This window comes from Sorex fumeus, unplaced genomic scaffold (assembly GCF_029834395.1).
Source record: "Sorex fumeus unplaced genomic scaffold, SorFum_2.1 ptg000033l, whole genome shotgun sequence".
In the NCBI taxonomy this organism is placed as follows: domain Eukaryota; kingdom Metazoa; phylum Chordata; class Mammalia; order Eulipotyphla; family Soricidae; genus Sorex; species Sorex fumeus.
In genome coordinates, this window is record NW_026606090.1 from 35,266,324 (window position 1) to 35,288,130 (window position 21,807).

Here is a 21,807-nt window from a genome sequence, read left to right on the forward strand (position 1 = left end):
TTTGTCTGGAACAGAACTCCCCAGGATCCCATTCACCCTTTGTCTATGGTAACCCAGCAATAATGAGGTAGAAGCAAGTTGTAGCATTGTCAGTGAAGATATGCAGTATACATTCTTCTAAAATGTACTTTGCCAAATTATACTGATAAAAATTCATTTAACGTTTGCCAAAAGACAGATCTAAAGTGCATAAATAGGTCAAAACCCTGGAACAACTAGAGTACCACGCTGGGACAGAAGAAACCCTAAGAATGTCCCACAAACCAAAAAGGGAAAAAATTTCTCTCAAATTTAGTATAAATATTATGGTTACTGCTAGAGTTAATATACTGTGATCATTTCAATAAGGATTTAAAATATTTCTGTATCCTGTACTATTTAATAAAGATAAGGATTTTAAATATTTATGTATTCTGTACTATTATTTGTCAGTAATTCTTATTTATCATAAAGGGAGACAGAAGAAAAGAACTCAGTTTTGCCAATAACTGAAACATGTGCTGTATGGTATACCTTACAGAATCAAAGAACTAAGTAAGAAAAGGAGGGCCAGAGCTATGGTACAGCAGGTAGGGCACTTGTCTTACACAGTCAACCTTGGTTCAACCCTCAGCATCCATAGAGTCCCCATGTCCTTCAGGAGTGACCCCTGAATGCAGAGTCAGGAATAAGCTCTGAGCACCACTCAGCCAACCCTGGTTCAATGCCCCCCACATTCTATATGGTCCCTCTAGCCCTGCCAGGAGTAATTCCTGAGCACTGCCAGATGTAGCCCCAAAACAAAATCAAACAAAAAAGGGGAACAAAATAAGAGTATCTGCCAATCTAATCAAGTACTAGCATTTTGAATATATTAATAACAATATATTAATAACAGGGCTGGAGCGATAGCACAGCGGGTAGGGCATCTGCCTTGCACGTAGCCAACATGGCCGACCCGAGTTCGATTCCTCCGCCCCTCTCGGAGAGCCCGGCAAGCTACCGAGAGTATTCGATATGCCAGACACAGTAACAACAAAAGTCTCCAATGGAGACGTTACTGGGCCCGCTCGAGCAAATCGACGATCAACAGGAGGGCCTTTACTTTACTTTTACTTTAATAACAGTGTGGCAGCTTTAGCATTTCATTTTTTTGGAGGGAGGTGGTCACACCTGGCGATGCACAGGGGTTACTCCTGGCTCATGAACTCAGGAATTACTCCTGGCAATAATGGGGGGACCATATGGGATGCTGGGAATCGAACCCGGGTTGGCTGCGTGCAAGGCAAATGCCCTACCCACTGAGCTATCACTCCAGCCCCACTTTAGCATTTCATGATAGAAAAGTTACACTGCTTGAAAGTTCCTGAGCAGTTACACATACAAGTTACAATATGACCCAGTAGTTTAACTTAGGTATACAATCACAGTAACTGAAAGCATACCTATACAAAATTATACATCAATTTTTAAAGCATATCATTCATAACAGCAAAAAAAAAATAGACTGCCAACGTCCAACTAATGATTTACTAAATGTGGTATATCCATAAAATAGAATCTGTGATTCTAGTACATGTAATTTTAAAGTGATTTTAAAAAGAGAATTCCCTCTGAGATCATCCTTGGAGATAAGGATGTCAACTCCCTTCACTTCTATTTAACATAGTATTAAAAGTCCTGGCTATAGCAATTAAGCAAGAAAAAGAAATCAAAGCAATCCAAATTGGAAAAGAACACAAAGTATAACTACTTGCAGATAACAAGATGATGCACATAGAAAACTCTAAAGACTCTACAAAAAAAAAGCTTCTAAAAACAATAAACTAATAAAACAAAGTGGCGGGCTTTATGAAGTCAATACTCAAAAATAAGTTGCACTCTTATAGACAGAGAATGAATCTGAGCAGAAAGTGACCAACGCCTACATCCCATTTAAAATAGTATTCCAAAACATCACATATCTAGGAGTCTGCTTAACAAAAATTGTGAGATCTATACCATGACAACTTTAAATCACTTAAGAAAAAGATATAAAACCTTAGGAAGTGGAAAAAATATCCCATGTTCGTGGATTAGAAAAATCACTACCTTTAAAAGACTAATTTACCTAAGCCATTATACAGATTTAATGCAATCCCCATCCAAATTCAGATGACATTCTTCTAGGATCTAGAAAAGTCAATAATAAAGTTTATATGGGATAAGAAAAGTCCACGAAGAAATAGGCAAGCCATATTGAAAAATAAAACATTAGGAAATATTTTGTTATCTAATTTGGAACTGTATTATAAAGCTAAAGTAATCAAAACTGCATAGTACTGGAAGAAAGATCCTCTGCTCAACAGGTCAGAATCAAATACCTATGACATACATCCATATATATGGACAGTTAATTTTCGATAAGGGATTGAGAACATGAAACCGTAAAGATGGCCTCTTAACAACAGTACTGGGAAAACTGGATAACTAAATGTAAGAAATTAAAGCTAGATCTATCTTACACCTCACACAAGTCAATTCAAAATGGATCTAAGACCATGTGATTCCACCAGAAACTATAAAGTACACTGAGAAAAACAGAGGCAAAACACTTCTAGACTTGGACCTCAATGGTGTCTTCAATGATCTGATACTACTGGCAAAGGCAACACAATAAAAAATAAACAAACTGGACTACATGAAATTAAAGAGCTTTTTGCATGGCAAAAGAAACATGGGCTAAAACTAAAAGACAGCTAACTGAATGGAAAAATATTTGCATTCAACATAGCAAATAAAAGTTTGGTATACAGGATATATAAAGTATTCATAAAGATAAAAAAAAAAACAGCGGGTAGGGCGTTCGCCTTACAAGCGGCCAACATGGCCGACCCGAGTTCGATTCCTCCGCCCCTCTCGGAGAGCCCAGCAAGCTACCGAGAGTATTTGATATGCCAGACACAGTAACAACAAAGTCTCCAATGGAGACGTTACTGGGCCCGCTCGAGCAAATCGACGATCAACGGGAGGGCCTTTACCTTTACCTTACCTTATCAAAAAATGGTGTGAGGAAATGATCAGACACTTCTTATAGGAAGACAGGTTGATGACCAATAGGCATATAAAAAAAACTTACATAATTATGCTTAGCATAATTAATCATCAGATTAATCGGCAGAGTCTGGCAAACTCCCCGTGGCGTACCCAATATGCCAAATACCAGTAACAATGATGGGTCTCATTCTCCTAAAGAACCTTGAATATGGCACTTTCTTAAAAATCTCAGGGCTAGGACGAAGGAGACGTTACTGGGGCCTGCTCGAAGCAATCGACGAATAACAGAGGGGTCGTGATCATCATCAGAGAAATCAAAATGACAATGAGATACCATCTCACAGTAGGGAGAATGACACATTGTCAAAAAATAGTAGGAACAATATGCGTTCGTGGGGATGTGGTGAAAAAGAAACTCTCATCCACTGCTGGTAGGAATTTTATCTGCTACAGCCCCTGTGGAAAACAGTATAAAGAGTTCTCAATAAACTTAGAACTTAACTTTCATATTACCCACCAACTCCACTTTGGGGCTTCTGTCCCCAGGACATAAAAACACTCCCAAAAGGATATATGCACATCATTACTCATTATTGCATTCAGTACAACACGTAACATATGAAATCAATCTAGTGCGTAACGAAAGATTAAGACTTAAGAATATGTGGTATACAGACACAGCTGCAAGGAATAAGAAATCATGTTATTTGCTGTAACCTGGTTGGAACTTGAAGATACTACGTTAAGGTGAAGTAAGCCAGAAGAAAGAAATATAGGATGACCTTACTTACCTGTGGTATGCAGAATACTGGATGAGGAAATATAGTAAAGGGGGATGCCTAAATCTCCCTTGACCCCAGTGTTTAGAGAGAACAGAGGAGTAAGAGCGAAGAAAAGAACTGGAAGTAATAGGTGAACAGGCATAAGATCTTCAGTTATACCTGTGATGAATGAGTGGTATAACCATATATGCAAAACAGACTCAACAAAACTGAAAACATGAAATTTAAGTTGAAACTTTATAATATGAATGTCAAGTGACAAGTGAGGACGGGATTGGGACTGGGGTGTGGAGGGAATATGGAAACACTGATAGAAGGAAGTTGATACTTGGTGATTGGGATTGTTGAAATATTAGATACCTAAAATTCAACTATCAGTAACTTTGTACATTACAGTTCTTTAATTAAAAAAAGTCCTTCCTCCCATTCTCTCCCCTCATCATCTTCCCAAGTTTTGTTCAATAAAAACTACCTTGCTCCACTTTTTTTAAAAAATAAAGGGGTTCTAGAACAAAAATTTGAGAATTGCTGTTCAATTGCTGATTCAATTTCTCAGTTAAGACTTCGTACACAGGGCCGGTAAAATAGTATAATGGTAGAGCATTTCCCTTGCACGTGGCTGACCCAGGGTTAGATACCCAGCATGCCATATGATCCTCGAGCACTGCCAGAAGTAATTCCTGAGTGCAGAGACAAGACTAACCCCTGAGCACTGCGGGGTGTGAGCCAAAAAATCCAAAAGAAAAAGAAAAAAAAAAAAAGGCTGTTCACCTTAGAGAACTCCAAGACTGGAACAAACTTGTAAGCAAAGTAAAATCAGTAAGCAAATAATATCAAAAGTAGCTGTACTAACTTTCCAACAAGATCACTAACTTAGAAGGTCACAGAGGTTACTATAAAGTGTATTATCTTTTTTTAATCATTTATGGCAAACCAGCATGGTTTCTCTAACACGACAGCTTCCTAAATGATCAGTGTAGAAACAAACCCCCCCCCCCCAAATCCTCAAACTATCTTATTCTTTTCGTATCTAAAGCAAGATTTCATTAATTCAAATTTCTACAAGTGAGAAAAAAATTCCTTTGTTACACTAGACTATTTGGACAACCTGCCAATTATACTGCTTCCTGTCTGGGAAGCTTCTGAGCACGCTTCAACTCATACATAAATTCACCTACTCAAATTCACCTACTCTGAACATGTTCCTTAAGCAGGTCACATCTTCTATTCCAGGAAAAGAAAGTCACACTGATTCATACCTTACAAGCCGGACCAATGTCTAATAGAAGGCAACTATCTAAAGACTAGGCAGCTGCTTCAGAGATAGAACTTCCAAGAGAAGAGGAAGTTTGTCCTTAATGACAAAAGCGTTTTCTGTCCTTAAAAGCAGATTTTAAGTCATTACAGGTGCCACTCTTTGTATAACTTACAAAAAGATAACCCATATTCTTTTGTTCCTACAATTAAAAGAACATTTCATACTGTGTAAATGCACAGGACAGCGCTAGAGCTCAAAATAATCCCCAAAAGGAGGTCCCATTGTGTAAATGATGACTGGGACGGTCATAGAAAAATAATATTGCCTTTTATAATGGCAATATTTAATCTTACTATATTTAATATTTAAATATAAAAATTTTGTTATATATTTCATGTTTCCAAAACCTAATAAGAGGCTCAGTCTTACCAACTCCTTATCCAGTAGAAAGCTGATCATTTCTCATTTAATTCTTCCTGGCTAGAAACGTTTGGCTTATAATAGTTTGAGAATAAAGAAGTGGGATGAATATAAAATCTTTATGATGGGTCTTAAAAAAGGAATAAAATCAATCATTTAATTTTACAGAGTATCAATCCTAAAACAAGCTTTATCTTCTAGATGTTCTTCTCAGTTCTTGTATTGTTTAAAATTGTTCCTTTTATTAAAGTTGAAAATAACCTTAAAGCACTATTTAAATGTGCAGAGATCAAAGCAAACTAGCTCACACAACACTGGTACTTCTCTACCCCTCTCCCACTCCAAAATAATGTGGAACGACAAATTTTTAAAAGCTAAGCCCTTGTAGTCAAACAGGACTTCAACAACAATGCTATTATTTCTCAGCTACAATTTGAAAAGTACTCAAGCAAAATTCTATTTAAAAACAAAAACCCCTTGCCACTGTTCGTAAACTTTGTTATCCACATAAAATCAACGAGATATTCACTTCTCTCTTAAAAACCACAGACCTTTCCTCAGAACACCTTTCCTCAGAATAGCTTTTTTCCAATTGTGAAAGTCTGGGAAAGAAAAACTGCAAGTGAAAGGAAAAAAAGTGTTTTTTTTTTAAACTAAAGAACAGACTTTTACAATCCTGAATCAAATACTGTAAGTACTAACATAATTCTAATATGATTCAGAAAAATGTAAAAACTTGACTGGTTATTGACAATGGGTCTGAAATCACTTGTTAATACTCCTAAAGTTTAATGATGACGTCTTTGGCCGTGTTTCATGTCATGTTTCTGTGGCTGTTTAAACCTTTCCGATGTTGGTCTTTCAGATATACCTGAGGGATTTACACATGAGCGAATGCTGAGATTTGCTTTGAAATACCCACGGAGATGGGGTGGGGGTGGGGGTGGGGGTGGAGAGGAAAGGGGGATGTATCCCAAAAATGCTGTCAAAAAGTGAGAAATATTACTCCATTTAATCACCTAGAATTCTGCTTACGTTTTCATATTTATCAGGTTTGACAACAAAGTCTACTCTTCAATTGATTTAACTTCCTCCAGTAGACCTGTTATTAAATCCATGCCTCGCCTGGGTAACTCCACTCACCAGTGAGTGCCAGCTTAAGAAAACACCCCAGATCCCAGCCCATAACTAGTTATCCTATTCCAACCTCAGGACTGCCTAAGTTATAACTAATGACCTCTTTCAACTTCGAGATCAACTCATAACGAATGATCTCATTCCAGCTTCGGAACTAACTCATAACTAGTGGTCCCATTTCAGCTTCGGGACTAACTCCTAACTCGTGATCTCACTCCAGCTTCAGGACTGATTCATAACTAGAGTTCCCATTCCGGCTTCGGGACCAACGCATAACTAGTGATCTCATTGCAGTTTCAGGACTATCTCGTAACTCCTACTCTCAACTCCAGCTTCAGGACTAACTCGTAACTCGTGCTCTTGCTCCAGCTTCAGGACTGACTCAGAACTAGTGATCTCACTCCTGCTTCGGGACTAACTGCTGGTAATCTCGCTCCAGCTCTGGGACTGCCTCGCGTGGGGCTTCTGGTTCGCCGCTTTGCAAGTAACTGACTCCTCCCCCGAGTTTCCGAACCCAGCCAACTGGGTCCACCAAGGTGCAAAGTAACAGATGTTCGCTCCCAGAAGCAAGCGCCCAGCAGAAGGGAACAAAAGCGCAGACACTCCAGCCGGGCGCACGGCACCGTTCCGAAACCCCCGGACTCTCGGGCCGGCCAGTCGCGCTCCCGTCGGCGTCTCGTCAGCAGCAGTCCCGGGGGTCGGCGTCGCCTCCTCCCCTCAGGGGAGGTGCTCGAGAGCCCGGGAGCCGGAAGGCGGAAAGCGCCAGACGCCGAGGCTGTCCGGGCCACCGGCCCCACAAGGGAGAACCGGGTCGGGCTCGGCCCGAATTTCCGGGAGCGGGGCGACGCCTCCCGCGACCCCGCGGCCGAACTCTGCCTGACCTCGGGGCCCGGCTTGGCCACGCCGGAGCCCGGCTCCTCAGGCCCGGGATCTCCTCAGACGGCGCGACCAGCCGTCCGGAGGTGGCCCGCGAAATCGCTCCTCGGGCCCGGTAATTTCCTCAGACGGAGCCGGCCTCTCGGGCCCGCGCACCCCGCTCCTCAGGACCGGGGGGACCAGCCGCCCGGACCTGATCCTCGGGACCGCGGGAACCCCGCTCCTCAGCCGGAATCTCCCCGGGACAGGGAAGCTCCTGAAGACCGGGTGGGACCAGCCGCCCGGAGCTGACCCGCGGGCCCGCGCCCCCAGCCCGGGGAACCAGCCGCCCCAGCTGACTCTCGGGCCCGCGCGCCCCTCCGGGTCGGGCCCCGGTGACCGGGGCGCGGGGGCTCGCGCCTCGCCCCGTTCCACCCGCGCCGGCCGAGCCCGCGCGACCCGCTCTCGAGCGCGGCTGCCACCACTGGCTACCTGTCCTCGCTCTTGTTTTTCTGCTTCTTCCCCATCGTGTGTCAACGGCGCCCGTGGCCCCCGCCGTCGGCTCGGGCCCTCGCAGACACTCCGTCCCACGGCGCCGCCGCCGCCCGCAGCCGGCTCTCCACAGACCCGCGCACCCGGACAGGGCACATATGGTGTGAGCGCGCAGTGCGCACGCGCAGCGCCCCGCCGCCTCGGCGTGGGGACGCAGGCGCGGCGCATCGAGAGCGGCGCGGCGGATAGAGCGTCGCCGCGAGCCGCCGGGAGCCCGGGCGCCCCCTGTCGGAAGGCGCTCTCCGGGCGCAGGCGCCCGAGCCCCTTCCGGGTTCTAGAACGCCGAGGCGAACAATGAGGCTGAAGAGCCAGCGGGGTCGGCTGCTGCGCGCGAGGGAAAGCCGCCGCCGACGGGCGCTGGATCTCGATGCCGAAGCAGACCCTGCAGTTCCCTTCGGCCGATCGACTCCCGACTGCGTGGCGTTCAGTAAAGAACCGCAGTGCCTGAGTTCCTGGGGGCCTCTCAAGGGAAGCATCCCGGAGAAATTAGTCCGGGGCGCAATTAGAGCTAGTTACAGCTGGCAGGCCCGGCGATTGGCCAACCCGGGTTCGAGCCCCCAACCTCTCGGCGGGTCCCCCGCCCCAAAACAAAACCCCAAGAAATAGAAAACTGCTTTATCTCGGTGCGTCGTGCGGTATTTATTTTACAAGCACAAATACCTGATAGTAGATCAACACGATGGCCTCTCAGTATCTGTATTGCAAACCATAACGCCCCAAAGTAGAGTATGGGGGAAATTGTCTGCCACAGAGGCAGGGGGAGGGTGAGATGGGGGGACACTGGAGACATTGGTGGTGGGGAATGTGCACTGGTGGAGGGATGGATGTTCCATCACTGTGACTGAAACATAAAAGCTTTGGAACTATCTTGTGGTGATTCGATAAGAAATCAAAAAACTCAAATAAAAAGCACAAATACGTATGGACTCGCTTGAGAGAGGGCGAGTTATCAACACCTGTGAAAGGAATCGCCGGAAACCGAGGAGCGTGGCGGGCACACCCGGACGGAGCGGAGACGAGCGTGCCTCGACCTTCCTTCCAAGGGGAACACTCAAGCCGCAGTGGCTGGGAGCGAAGATGAGGTCCCGAACAGGACCAGAGTCCTCTCCCTGAGGCGTGGTACCGCGGCTCCCTGCGAAGTGTGACAAGCCCTGGCCGCGCGCGGACAAACTCCAGCTCCCAGCACGCTCCGCTCACCGGCTGACAGGAAGCGCTGCCGCGAGTGGAGGGCGGGCGGCCGGAAGAGCTCGGTGCGCGCGTGCGCGCCCCGCCCCCTGACTTCCGCGGGCATCGCGGGCGGTATCGCGTGAGGCTCGCAGCCAATGAGGACCCGAGTCCCGGCGATCTTCCGCCCGCGGCCGCCGCCGCTGCGCGTCAGGGCGTGGGAGATCGGTGTCTGGGGAGCGCTCGTCCCCTCAGCGTTTCCGTGTCGCCGGTAGCTCAGGTGAGGCCGAGGTTGGTGGGAGGAAACGGCCACCGCGGCCCGGCGCCGATCAGTCGCCGGACAGCGCCGGGGGAGGGCCGCGGCCACGGAGCCTGGCGCATGCGGCTCGGAGGCGCTGAAGTCGGTCGGGGGCACCCGGCTCTGCCCTCAGCCGCCCGGCGGCTCTGCGAGCGGCGCCCAAGGCAGCGGCCGGAGACGGCCCGGCGCGCCCTGACAGGCTCTCCTGACGCGCCCGTCAGAGCGCCCGGGCTAGCCCTCCTGACACTCCGCTCAGCTCTCCTGACGCCCCGCTTAGCTCTTCGGAAGATCCTGTCAGGGCGCCAATTCGAGTGCCTGACGGACGATTCGCCACACCCTGGGCACCTCTGCACCTTCGCCACGCTTCCTCTTACGGAATAATAGTGCCCATCACCCCGGGACCCCAAAACAGCTCCAGGACACTTCTGCTCCCGTTTATGCTAAAATTACGTTCTGAACTCACCCTATAAAACTCAGATTATTAGCGTGTCGCTAGTAAAATCGGTGTCTTCTGGCCACTTCTCTGCTTCACCAAGCCCCAGCCTTGAGTCAGGGTCACAATTTTCGTGGGGGGGCCAGTGTCAAATTCTTTTATCATGTCTCTACTGCATCTCCATTAAAACTCTGAGAGCACTGTGAGAAGCTGGAATTGGCTAACTAAACGCAGGTACTCTGGGGACTAAAGAGTAACTTGAGCAAGACACACGTTCGTTCAACACTAAAGAGTATTCATTGTGCGTCCTGCTGTGTTTCATGCACTGCTGCCCTGAATGGATATACAGAGATGTAACCAGTATCCTTTTCCTTTGCCTGTCTCCGAAGGGAAAAAAAAAAAGCGACATTTCTCTCAGCTTCCGTGGGCGTGAGCTTGGGGTTTCCTTAGATGTTTTAAATTGCTTCAGTATAACAAATCTGGAATAAAGTGGTTTTGCTTAGTCTTCTCCTTTTTAACTGTGATGAGAAAAAATATATATGCCCCACTGAGGTTGGGCAAATTTACATCCTAGGGCCTGCACTTGTGTTTCATATAAAGTTGCTATTTCCAAGTACCTGTCGGTTTTGCATAAAGCTTCAGTTTCTAAGAACCTGTCAGTGACTTAAATTGTGTTTGCAAATGAGTCCTGGTTATTTGAGGTGCAATAGCTTTGTGCTTGCTTTTGTATTTGTTTGGGGGCCACACCCAGCAGTGCTCAGGGGTTATTCCTGGCAGTGCTCTGGGGACCATTTGGGACGCTGGGGATTGAATCTGGGTCAACCACATGTAAGGCAAGTCCCTGCTACCTGTTAGTTCTGGCACTGGCTTGCTTTTATAGAAAGTGGTCAGTCATATTTCTGTGGTAATAAATGAGCTGGGAACAGAGATACAATTTATCTCTTAGGGTCTCTGGTGTTTGTGGGATTTAAAGACACAGTAAGGGCAGCAAGTGGCCATAGGCAACAGAACTGGAGAGTTGGTCCACAGAGAAGATTCAAAAATAAATTTCTCCCTGTTGAATTTCTGTTTCCAAGATGTAATTTTAGGACCAATGATAGTTCAAAATGCTGGTGCACTTGCTCCAATATGTAGAGTGTTTATTGCTTTCCATCAGTGTTAACTTAATATCAGCAAGTCAGTATCCTTAATCTTTGCAGTGCGTAAGTTTGTTAGGTACTGAGAAAACAGAAATAAAAACTAAAACTTTGGAACATCGGGAACTGTTCTTTCCACCAATTGTAATGAGATTTCTTAGGCACTAAAGAAATGAAAATCGTTTAAGCAAAAACCATGGAAACTTTGTTCTTCACTCTTTTCTGTGTTGAAGCAGTATATACATAGTATGTGTGAAACCTCGCTGGAGTTAAACCCTTCTGTGAGCTGTGCCATTGATTATCGTGCAAGATCCCGTTAATGATACCCACATGCGATTATGGAGAGCACTTGAGTTTAATGGAAGAGATAGTGGAGTGGGTAGGGTACTTGACTTGCCCACCAACCCAGGTTAGATCCCTGGCACAACACATGGTCCCTTGAGCCCCACCAGAAGTAAGCTCTGTGCACAACTGGTTGTGGCCTCAAAATAAAACAGGAATTTCAAGGGACTGGACACAAATTTTGTTGCATGCTGGTTAAATTCCCAGCACCATATGGTATCCTGAGCATCACTGGGTGTGCCCACCCCCCCCCCCCAACAAAAGAAATACCTCATTATTAACAGTCAATTCAAAAGAAATTTTGCTCTTTTTCCTTTGGTAGGAAACAGATTGTTCATGTGTTTCAGTAGGTATAATTTCCCATATCTCTCTGGTCTGATGGCTTTAAAAATTTATCTTTGCTTTACTATCATAAAACACAAAATAAATCAGAAGCAGGTCATTATTGCTCAAGGTGGTTTTTTTTATTATGTACTGGAAATTAAATGTAAAAACTTTTAAATAAAAATTCCTAAATCTAATAAGAACTTCTTGGTTTCCATCAGCAAAACATTGTGGATTGCAATTATATACTTGCTAGAATTTTTTTTAAATAACATAGAAAACTTTGCCTACCATTAATTTCTTTTTTCTTTCCTCCCAGCTTCGAGCTAAATTTTACCACTTAGGATAATGGAGACACATGATTCTGTTGACATGTTTGCAAAAGTTCTAGAGAATCAGCTGCTTCAGACTACCAAACTAGTAGAAGAACATTTGGATTCTGAAATTCAGAAACTGGATCAGATGGATGAGGATGAATTGGAGCACCTCAAAGAAAAGAGACTTGAGGCACTAAGAAAAGCTCAGCAGCAGAAACAAGTAACCTCTCTGCCCTGCTTTCTGAAATTGCTATAACAGTATGCTCCTAACAACTTATATATGTATGTGTGCTGCAGTGGTCACCTTTCAAGTTCCCATCATTGAGTTTTTGCCTTCAGAAAAGTTACTGTTAAAAATTTCTTCAGGGAAGTAGATAATGGTAGAAATACATTAGAATTGGTCTGATCCGTATACTAAGCCACAACTCGAGAAAAAACCTGTGCCCATCATTACTTTATGAGTTCATATGTGTGTTGAGAAGCTAAACTAGAAAGAGCACTGGAAGCATTAAGTGTACTGCTTCTCCCTTGCTGTCAGTAAATTTTGGCATAATTTGGGTGTGCTCAAAGGCAATTTATAGTGAAGAAAATCCAGTTATTTCCAGTGTAATGTGTAATGGTGTGGCTTTTTCAAAATGTTTGCTTAGTTATGAAAGTGGACATAGCTCTATCCTTGAATATAAGTGTGGCCTCTTCTCAGAGTTGTAGACCGATAGAAACCATATGGTTTATCAGATTCTCTAAGCTGATTTTAAAAGGTGCCTGGGGCTAGAGGTATAGTGCAGGGGTTAAGATGCTTGCTTTGCATGTTGCTGACCCCGGTTCAATCCCTGCACCGTATATGAACACCAGAGGTCATTCCTTAACACAGCCAGGAAAAGCCTTTGAGTACCACTAGGTTTGTCTCTAATCTCCCTCGCTCCACCCCCCACCTACAGTTCGTTTCTTTTGATTTACTTTATTTTGAAACATGTTATTGCCAGTTTTAATTGATTGTGCCTAAACATGAGATTTAATTTAAAACTAAAAGCTTTCTTTGTGTAGCTGTAGTTTCTTTGATCTGATTGCACCCTTATAGTTTAGAAGAATTGCTATGAAATGGGGGGAAAGTCTTAATGGTTAGTAAATAGAAGACAGTGTGTTGGTATTTAAGTATTTAAGATAATGTGTGGGACCTGAGAGGTAGTGCAGGAGGGAAGGCATTTGCCTTGCACACAGCCTGCAAGGATGCAGGTTCCATCCCTACCATCCCACAAACTCTCCTGAGCCCCACAAGGTGTGGTCTAAAAACAACAACAAAAAAAAAGATATTATGTAATGAAATTCTACCACAAATTTATATTCATAATCACAGTAAAGCTCACTGCTGATTGTTTCTGCTCAAATAGAGAAAGTTATTAAACTAGGATAATTTTATGGATACAGAAAGTCTGAATCTCTGGTTTGCACTCAGGAAAATACTGTCTTTTAAATTTTTTTTCAATTGTAGTTTGGGTTTTTCTTTTTTTTCTTTTAAAGTAAAGCCTTACATGAAGTTGTCAGCAATTAAAAGCAATACACTGAGGGACCAGAGAAATGGTACAGTGGGTAGGGTGTTTGCCTTGCAAGCATTTTTGTCCCCAGCATCCTGAATGATCCCCCAAGCCCTGCCAGAAGTGATCCCTGGGTGTGGAGCCAGGAGTAAGTCTGAGAATAGCTAGGTGTGGCCCTCCCCACCTCCACCCCCAAAAAGCAAACAGAAACAGTACACCAATTATTTTTAATTAAACATCTGAGGGGGCCCAAGAAGATGGTACAGGAGTTAGGTTAAGTTTAATAGCCATATGCAGTTAATCCTGGTTTGATCCCCGTACCACAAGTATCCTAAATCTCTGGTTGCAGTCCCAAAGGGCCCCCAGCACTGCCAGGTATGACCCTAACAGCCCCCAAGCACTACTGGAATGACCTGGGTAATCTCTGGTACTATTGGACTCAAGCAGCACCATATCCTTAGACCCTCACACTGAACTGTGCACAAGGTAGTTAGCAGAATAGTGCTGAAAAGGGCTCTGGGCCTCCTGAGCTTTACTAGAGGGGTGTACCCCCTCTTATCTTCCTTCCCCACAAGAGAAAGACTTAAGATTGGGGTGTGGGGGATATTAATGTCCACTGTTAGACTGGAAAAAGTAGTAGAATGCAGAATACTCATATTTTTCATCCATTTTTTTTCAAACTCCTAGGAATTCTATGTAAATAGAAAAACCACTAAACATATGAATATTTAATAGAATCTCAATGTTTATTGAGGTAGTATTTGTAATGTAGGGGGGAAAATTCAATATAACAAGGATAATTGGATAAATTATGACGTATCTAGTGGATAAATTATGAAGTATCTACAAAATAAAATCAAAGCAGCTTTTACCAGATAAACGATTTAGTTCAGTATCTGATAACTTTTGTGAAGCCATACTCTTTTGTTCATCATGCTACATCAATAGCTGCTTCCTTTTGGCACCTATCTCTTAGAAGAAAAGCATGCTTAAACCAAAATCTGCTTTTCTTCTAAGGGTAGGGGGTGGAAGGAGCAGCTATGTGGTAGAGGTTGGAAATTACTTTTTATGGGGATCATAATGATAACGTAGAGATTGCAAATTATAATGCTATGCATCTGGAACCTGTAATGATAGCATTGAATGTTAATTGAATTAATAGAAAGCACATTGTGGCTTCCAATTAAGTGATACCAAGTTCTTTTCTTTTTTTTTTTTCTTTTTGGGATTACACCCAGCAATTCTCAGGGGTTATTCCTCGCTCTGCACTCAGGAATTACTCCTGGCAGTGCTCGGGGGACCATATGGGATGCTGGGAATTGAACCCAGGTTGGTAGTGTGCAAGGCAAACACCCGACCTGCTGTTCTGTCACTCCAGCCCCAACACCAAGTTCTTATTGGCTATACCAGGATCACCTAAGAGGGCTATATTGTAGTTCAATACAATATATTATATACAAAGTTCTACCCTTGATACTTAGACTCTAGGTCTGAATCTAAGAGTATTATGACTGGTTGTCAAAGCAGCCAGATTTGGGAGTTATGACAAAAGAGAACCGATCACATTAACTGCCAAAGACCATTTGTCCTCTGCCAACTGCAGAAAGTTATCAGTACTTGGCTCTGAAAAAAATTGCCAAGATTTCAGAAGGAATTCCTACTTTTACATTCGTATGTGTTTAGTTTTAGAAAAAAACTGAAACTTTTATTGGTTTCCAAAGATAGTGTTCCCCAAAGAAAGAAATTGTAAAAACATATTCTGTTTTTATATTTCTTCTATTTATCTCACCCTTTTTAACTTTTTTAAATGTTTTATGATAGATTTTATATACTGTTATACATGAATTGTTCAGAAATGTGTTTTGAAAGAATATTTTTAATATCCAATATTCTCAATAATATTCTTGAGAACACTAATAAGAGATCTTTCTTTTTTTTTTAAGACTTTCAGTCTTAAATGCAGATGTGTATCAGAAGTGGTTTATCGTGGATCTCTTAAGGAGAAGGGTTTCAGTTTATTGGATAACACATATTAACCTTTTTTAAGTAACATACTCTGGGGATTGCTGATCAGTAGTACTTCAGGAAAGCACTTGCCATGCAGGCAACAGTTCAGCCTTCATCCCACATAGCATCCCCTAAGCACTTCCAAAGTGATCCCTAAGCACAGATCCAGATGTAAGCCACTACCAGATGAGGCCCAAAGACCACAAAAACAAACCATTGTTTGGGGTTAGGGGTGGAGTGCTCAAGGGATCACTCCTAGATCATATGAGGTGTCAGGGATTGAACCCCAGTCAGTGACTGATCTACTCTACTGTCTCACTAGCCCCAATAGATACCTTTTTTAAAAGGATGCACTTAATTTAATCAACAAAGAAAGGAGTTATGAAATGTCACATCATTGAGGATTTATATTTGAATAAAAGTTTAAAAGTTTTGCAAAATAAATGTGTTTCAAGAAGAAAATATCAAGCACCCCATCCCTGTGCGTGTCAGCTTAACCTGAGCCTGTGTAAATTGGATACCAAAAGGATTATCTGGGTTGTGTTAGCTGAAGTCCAGAGTAGGAAAGCCGATTTTTCCCCTATCTTTCTGGAACACTTCTAGAGATCTGCATTAAACTTCTACCACAGTTTTAAAGGACTTGAGTTTCTAGTGTTCGGCGGTCAATAATTAGAAGAAAAGAGAAAAGTGCCTGCCATAGAGGCGGGGTTCTGGGGGCAGGGGAGTGGGGAGGGGGCAGGCAGCCTGGACATATTGGTGGTGGGATGTACACTGGTGAAACCCAATCATGAGCAACTTTGTAACTGTGTATCACTGAGTCGATTTAAAAGTTTTTTTAATTACAAAAATTTTAAAGTAATTAGAAAAATAAGAAGGCTGGATGTTACATTCAGTGTGAAAAAGGAGGGACACAAACAAGGTATATTTGAGGAGATGAAATCAAGATCTTTCCTTTGGGGCTGGAGTGATAGTACAGCAGGTAGGGCATTAGTCTTGCACACTGCCAACCCGGGTTCAATTCCCAGCATCCCATATGGTCCTCTGAACACCGCCAGGAGTAATTCCTGAGTGCATCGCCAGGTGTGACCCCAAAAAGAAAAAAAAAATTTTATATATATATATATATATATGCATAGGACCCAGTAGGGTTTCAATTATGTTGAAACCCAGTGTGAGAGGACTTTCTAAATTTAAGAGTATAGGGATAACATGTACCAGATATTTTCCAGTCTATAAACTACAGTTTTCCTATAAATTGCCTTATTTTTACAACTTGGATAGTTCTTTATGTTCTCACTTTAATAACTGAGGAGAGAGTGTATGGTTTTTAGAATTCATAGCCTAATAAGTTCCAAAATAATTACTCAACCCCTTACCTCCTGTCTGTAAGCCAACTCTTCCTTTTTATTAAAACTAACGGCCTCAAAGGAAACAAGCTCAGAGTTGAGATGCTAAGATTCTTCGTACTGTAATGTCCAGTCTCAGCTCCATCCAAGTTGGGTATGATCATGATAAGCAATATTTTTTAAAGTTGCATCGGGGCTTGGATTAGATGCTTTCAATTTTACTAGTTTGAGAACATCATTTATGTTTTATTTTCTAAAGTCTAAATAAAATTTCCAAGTTCTAAGAAAACATGTTTAAAATTTTTAAAAATACTGCCTTAAATGAGCTGAAGCGATAGCACAGCGAGTAGGGCGTTTGCCTTGCACATGGCCCACCCAAGTTCGATTCCTCCGTCCCTATTGGAGAGTCTGGCAAGCTACCGAGAGTATCTTGCCCGTACAACTAAGCCTGGCAAGCTACCATGACTTATTCGATATGCCAAAAACAGTAACAAGTCTCACAATTTGTTGTGAGACGTTACTGGTGCCCACTCGAGCAAATCAGTGAACAACGGGAGGACAGTGCTACAGTGCTACTGTGTTAAATAATTGACCATACTGCAGAAGGTCCTCTTTATGAATTATTATGCACTCTAGAAGCATAAATTGTTAAAAAAAAGGAAAGAAAAAGAAAAATTCATCACATAATGAAATCAACTTCATTACAGAATACTGTTCTAATTTAGACACTTAATGTAAAGTGGTACTGAAAGATAAATCATTATAATACTTTCCTTTACTCTGAATTAGGAGTGGCTTTCTAAAGGACATGGAGAATACAGAGAAATTACTAATGAGAGAGAATTTTTTCAAGAAGTGAAGGAGAGTAAAAAAGTGGTTTGCCATTTCTACAGAGACACCACATTCAGGTAACTTTCTTTTGCTTTTAGTGATTTTTATAAAAAATGAGATCTTTGCATAGAGGTACTCTGACTCAATAAAGAAATTAAGAAAAATGATTCACTTCGAAGTTATTTCTTTGTTCTTAAAGTCTATACATTAAAGTTAAGCAGTTATTATTTTATTTTAAAGCTTAACTAAAAAGCAGTGACGTACCAAAATATAAGGGAACTTAAATGAAAATGTACCCTTTTATCAACAACAAGTCTCAAAATGGAGACTTGATGAACAACGGGAGGACAGTGCTACAGTGCTATCCTCTTATCATTTTCTCTCTGTTGACACACATTCCATAGTTGCCAGGCTCTGACATACTTAGCAAGATAATATGCTGATTTATCATTATATCAGAGTGCTACTGTTTACTGTTTATTGGATGTCTCCTGTACTACACTATTCACTTTGAAAAGGCAGAGAAGATGTGTCTATTCTGTGTCTTATATTTTGTGTTCCTTGCCCAAGATAACGATTGGCTGTAACATGTGATAAATATACTTGGTGGATGAATATAGTGTCAGGGGTATTTACTTTGAAACAAGATTAAATAGTGATGTATGGCCCTGGATTCAAAACTTGTCACTGAAAAAAAAATTAACTAAAATCTATTGCTAAAAATAGTACAATTTGTTTGAGAAACATTAGAGAGGTGAGTCATTAAAAAGAAATGTTAGCTTAAAGAAAATATCTTACATGTTCCTCAATAGAAAGTCACTTCATTAGATTTCTCTAGATTTTTTTCCTTATTTCTTTAGAATCATAATGAACCATATTCATAGTTCTTAATCTTGATATGCCTCTTACTGAGAGATTACTGACAAAGTTCCTTCTCAGTGATCCCATTCAAGTTCCATCTTAATGACATCTAAATACAGCACTGTGTCCTGGCCCTGTGCTCAGGAGTCTCTTCCATCAGTGTTCAGGAGAGTCAAGCAGAACCAGGGATTAATTGTGAGACAGCCACACACACACACACACACACACACACACGTATTTAGCTCTTCCAGCAGTCCCCCCTGCTGCCAGTTTTTAAAGTTTCAGTTCCTGTCAATTGGATGTATCACCACTCAAGTGCCATTGTTTGAAATACCAGGAAATAAGAGAAATGACTGGTTTTGTTTCTGCCGTGGACTTGCTAACTTTGTGAAGCCCTTATGGCTTATGATTTAAGATGCTTAATACTTGCTTTTAATACTGTTCAGGTATATCTGGCTTTCTAACAGTAGGTTATTTTACTACCTCTCAAAATGAACCAGCCAGCTTATAAAATAGAAGGGAAGCCACCTCACACAAGCCTGAGTTGGTTGAAAATTGGATGAACCTTAAGGTAAAAGGTAAAGGTAAAGGCCCTCCCGTTGATCGTCGATTTGCTCGAGCGGGCCCAGTAACGTCTCCATTGGAGACTTTGTTGTTACTGTGTCTGGCATATCGAATACTCTCGGTAGCTTGCCGGGCTCTCCGAGAGGGGCGGAGGAATCGAACTCGGGTCGGCCATGTTGGCCGCTTGTAAGGCGAACACCCTACCCGCTGTGCTGTCGCTCCAGCCCTTAATAATAATGATTATTAAAACCTTAATAATAATGATTATTAAAAAGAACACAGCAGGGTCTGGAATATGACTTATAAGGCCCTGGGTTTAAAAGCCAGTACTGCCTGCTCCCACTCTCAACACTGCCAGGTATAATCTCCAGTCTAACAGAAAAGAAACTTTGTTTCAACTTTTGATTTTCTACAGGTGTAAAATATTAGACAGACATTTGGGGATCTTGTCTAAGAAACATCTTGAGACCAAATTTTTGAAGCTGAACGTGGAGAAAGCACCTTTCCTTTGTGAGAGACTCCGTATCAAAGTCATTCCTACACTAGCACTGGTAAAGGATGGAAAAGCGCAAGATTATGTTGTTGGGTTTACTGACCTAGGAAATACAGATGACTTCACCACAGAAACTTTAGAATGGAGACTTGGTTGTTCTGATATTCTTAATTACAGGTAATTTTTAGTTAAACAGTCAAGTTAATTATATACTAAGTTGATAATAATCGAGAAAATTGTTTTGTGTTAATTTTATGGAACTAAGTTCTTTTTGGGTTAGACGTAGAAAACCTTCACAAAGAAAGTGTAAGCTGAATATACCCATAATGTTTGAAAAGCACTCTTGACTTCTTTCTGTGCTTCTCGTTAAATTCTGTTGGTACATTCTGTGAAAGCTAGTACAATCATAAGGAAGGCCTAAAACTATTAGCCATGTATTAGCGGTGTATCTCATCCCCCCCCCCTTTTTTTTTAATTGAAATCGTGAGGTACACAGTTACAAAGTTGTTCATTTTGGTCGTACATTGTTCCAACATCCAACCCTTTATCAGTGTACATTTCCCACCACTAATGTCCCCATTTTCCCTCCTGCCCCCCTACCCCAGCCTGCCTGTATGGCAGACATTGTGTTCGCTTGCACGCGCTCTCTCTTGCTCTCGCTCTCTCTTTCCCCCCCTCATCCCTCCATCTCCATCCCCCTTTTATATACCGCATTCCTTTTTTTTTTTTTTTTTTTTTTTTTTTTTTTTTTTTTTTTGCTTTTTGTAACACCCAGCGATGCACAGGGGTTTACCTCTGGCTCATGCACTCAAGAATCACTTCTCACGGTGCTCAGGGGACCATATGGGATGCTGGGAATCGAACCCTGGTCAGCCACGTGCAAGGCAAACACCCTACCCGCTGTGCTACGGCTTCAGCCCCATGTACCTTATTCTTGACATCAGTATGTTAAAGAAAATTGTTCATATTTTTCAATGAAATAGAAAAAATAGGTTTTTATGAATTGAAACACTGACTCTGCTGAACCTTGAAAAATAACTTTCTCAAATATGCTTATTTTTAGTGGAAATTTAATGGAGCCACCATTTCAAAGCCAAAAGAAATTTGGAACAAACTTCACAAAACTGGAAAAGAAAACTATCCGAGGGAAGAAATATGATTCAGACTCTGATGATGATTAAAGATCAGTTAAAATTCTTTGTAACTCATCTTTTTACTTTACAGTCACACTTTAATTTTTTAAATTTTGTTTCAGTACATTGGTCATGTAATGCTCATGGAGTTTTATACAATTGCATCACAATGAAAGATATGTTTAAGTTCAGGAAAACTTGTCTAGATTCTCTATTTTTGAGATTTATTTTATCGCAACATGGTTCTTACCTCTTTATACCATTCACAATTGCATTTTTTAACTACTAGATTGGAAATAGGAATTCAGCCAATTGTTCAGGACCAATTCTTAATGTTACAATAGGTTGAGTGACACTTAGTATAACAGACTGTACTTGTTAAAAGAATTATAAATACTCTTCACTTCTGGAGTACATTTAAAAAACTAATAAAGAACTCTGCTTATTTATTTCGTATGCTGCATGTTAATATTGAATCAATTGATAGAAGCAAAAAGCTTTCTCAGTTTGTAAACATACTACCTTATTTTAAAGAGTCCATGTAGCTTAAGACAAGCAGTTAGAAGATAATCAGGAAGCACTTGTAGAATGGCATAATGAAGAAATATAAAATTATATCTATCAGTGAAGAGTCGTTCCTGGTGGATTGGATTTGTGTGTGTGTGTGTGTGTGTGTGTGTGTTTATGTGTAAGTATAAACTCTCATAGGCACATACAGCAAACAAACACTCAAGAAAATCTTAAACCAGAATAAGAAATTGGGTATTTTATTTGGAGCAAAGGGAAGAAGTTCTAGCTTTAGATGCTAGGGTGTGACCCAAAAAGTAAAAAAAAAAAAACCTATTTTTTCTTTTTCACTGAAAAATACAAACAATTTTCTTTAACATACTGATGTCAAGAATGAGGTACATGGGGCTGGAGCCATAGCACAGTGGGTAGGGTGTTTGCCTTGCACGCAGCTGACCCAGGTTCGATGCCCCAGGTAAGCCTCAGACAATAAAGGCCTA

The 21,807-nt window shown here is 42.0% G+C and overlaps 2 protein-coding genes across 2 annotated transcripts in view; one reads left to right on the plus strand and one right to left on the minus strand.

Moving 5' to 3' along the window:
- The window catches only part of EIF5B (eukaryotic translation initiation factor 5B), a 59,330-nt gene extending 51,194 nt beyond the window's left edge, over window positions 1–8,136 (minus strand). The window contains exon 1 of the mRNA XM_056116732.1: window positions 7,960–8,136. Within this exon, the coding sequence (XP_055972707.1) occupies window positions 7,960–7,994 (35 nt within the window). The 5' untranslated portion in view covers window positions 7,995–8,136. The remainder of the gene's footprint in view (window positions 1–7,959) is intronic.
- A 1,202-nt stretch (window positions 8,137–9,338) lies between these two features.
- TXNDC9 (thioredoxin domain containing 9) lies at window positions 9,339–21,256 on the plus strand. The gene is made up of 5 exons (XM_056116748.1): window positions 9,339–9,463; window positions 12,036–12,253; window positions 17,708–17,826; window positions 19,590–19,844; window positions 20,731–21,256. The coding sequence occupies exons 2-5, from the start codon at window positions 12,065–12,067 to the stop codon at window positions 20,846–20,848; spliced, it is 681 nt and encodes a 226-aa protein (XP_055972723.1). The 5' UTR covers window positions 9,339–9,463; window positions 12,036–12,064; the 3' UTR covers window positions 20,849–21,256.
- The last annotated feature ends 551 nt before the right edge of the window (window positions 21,257–21,807 follow it).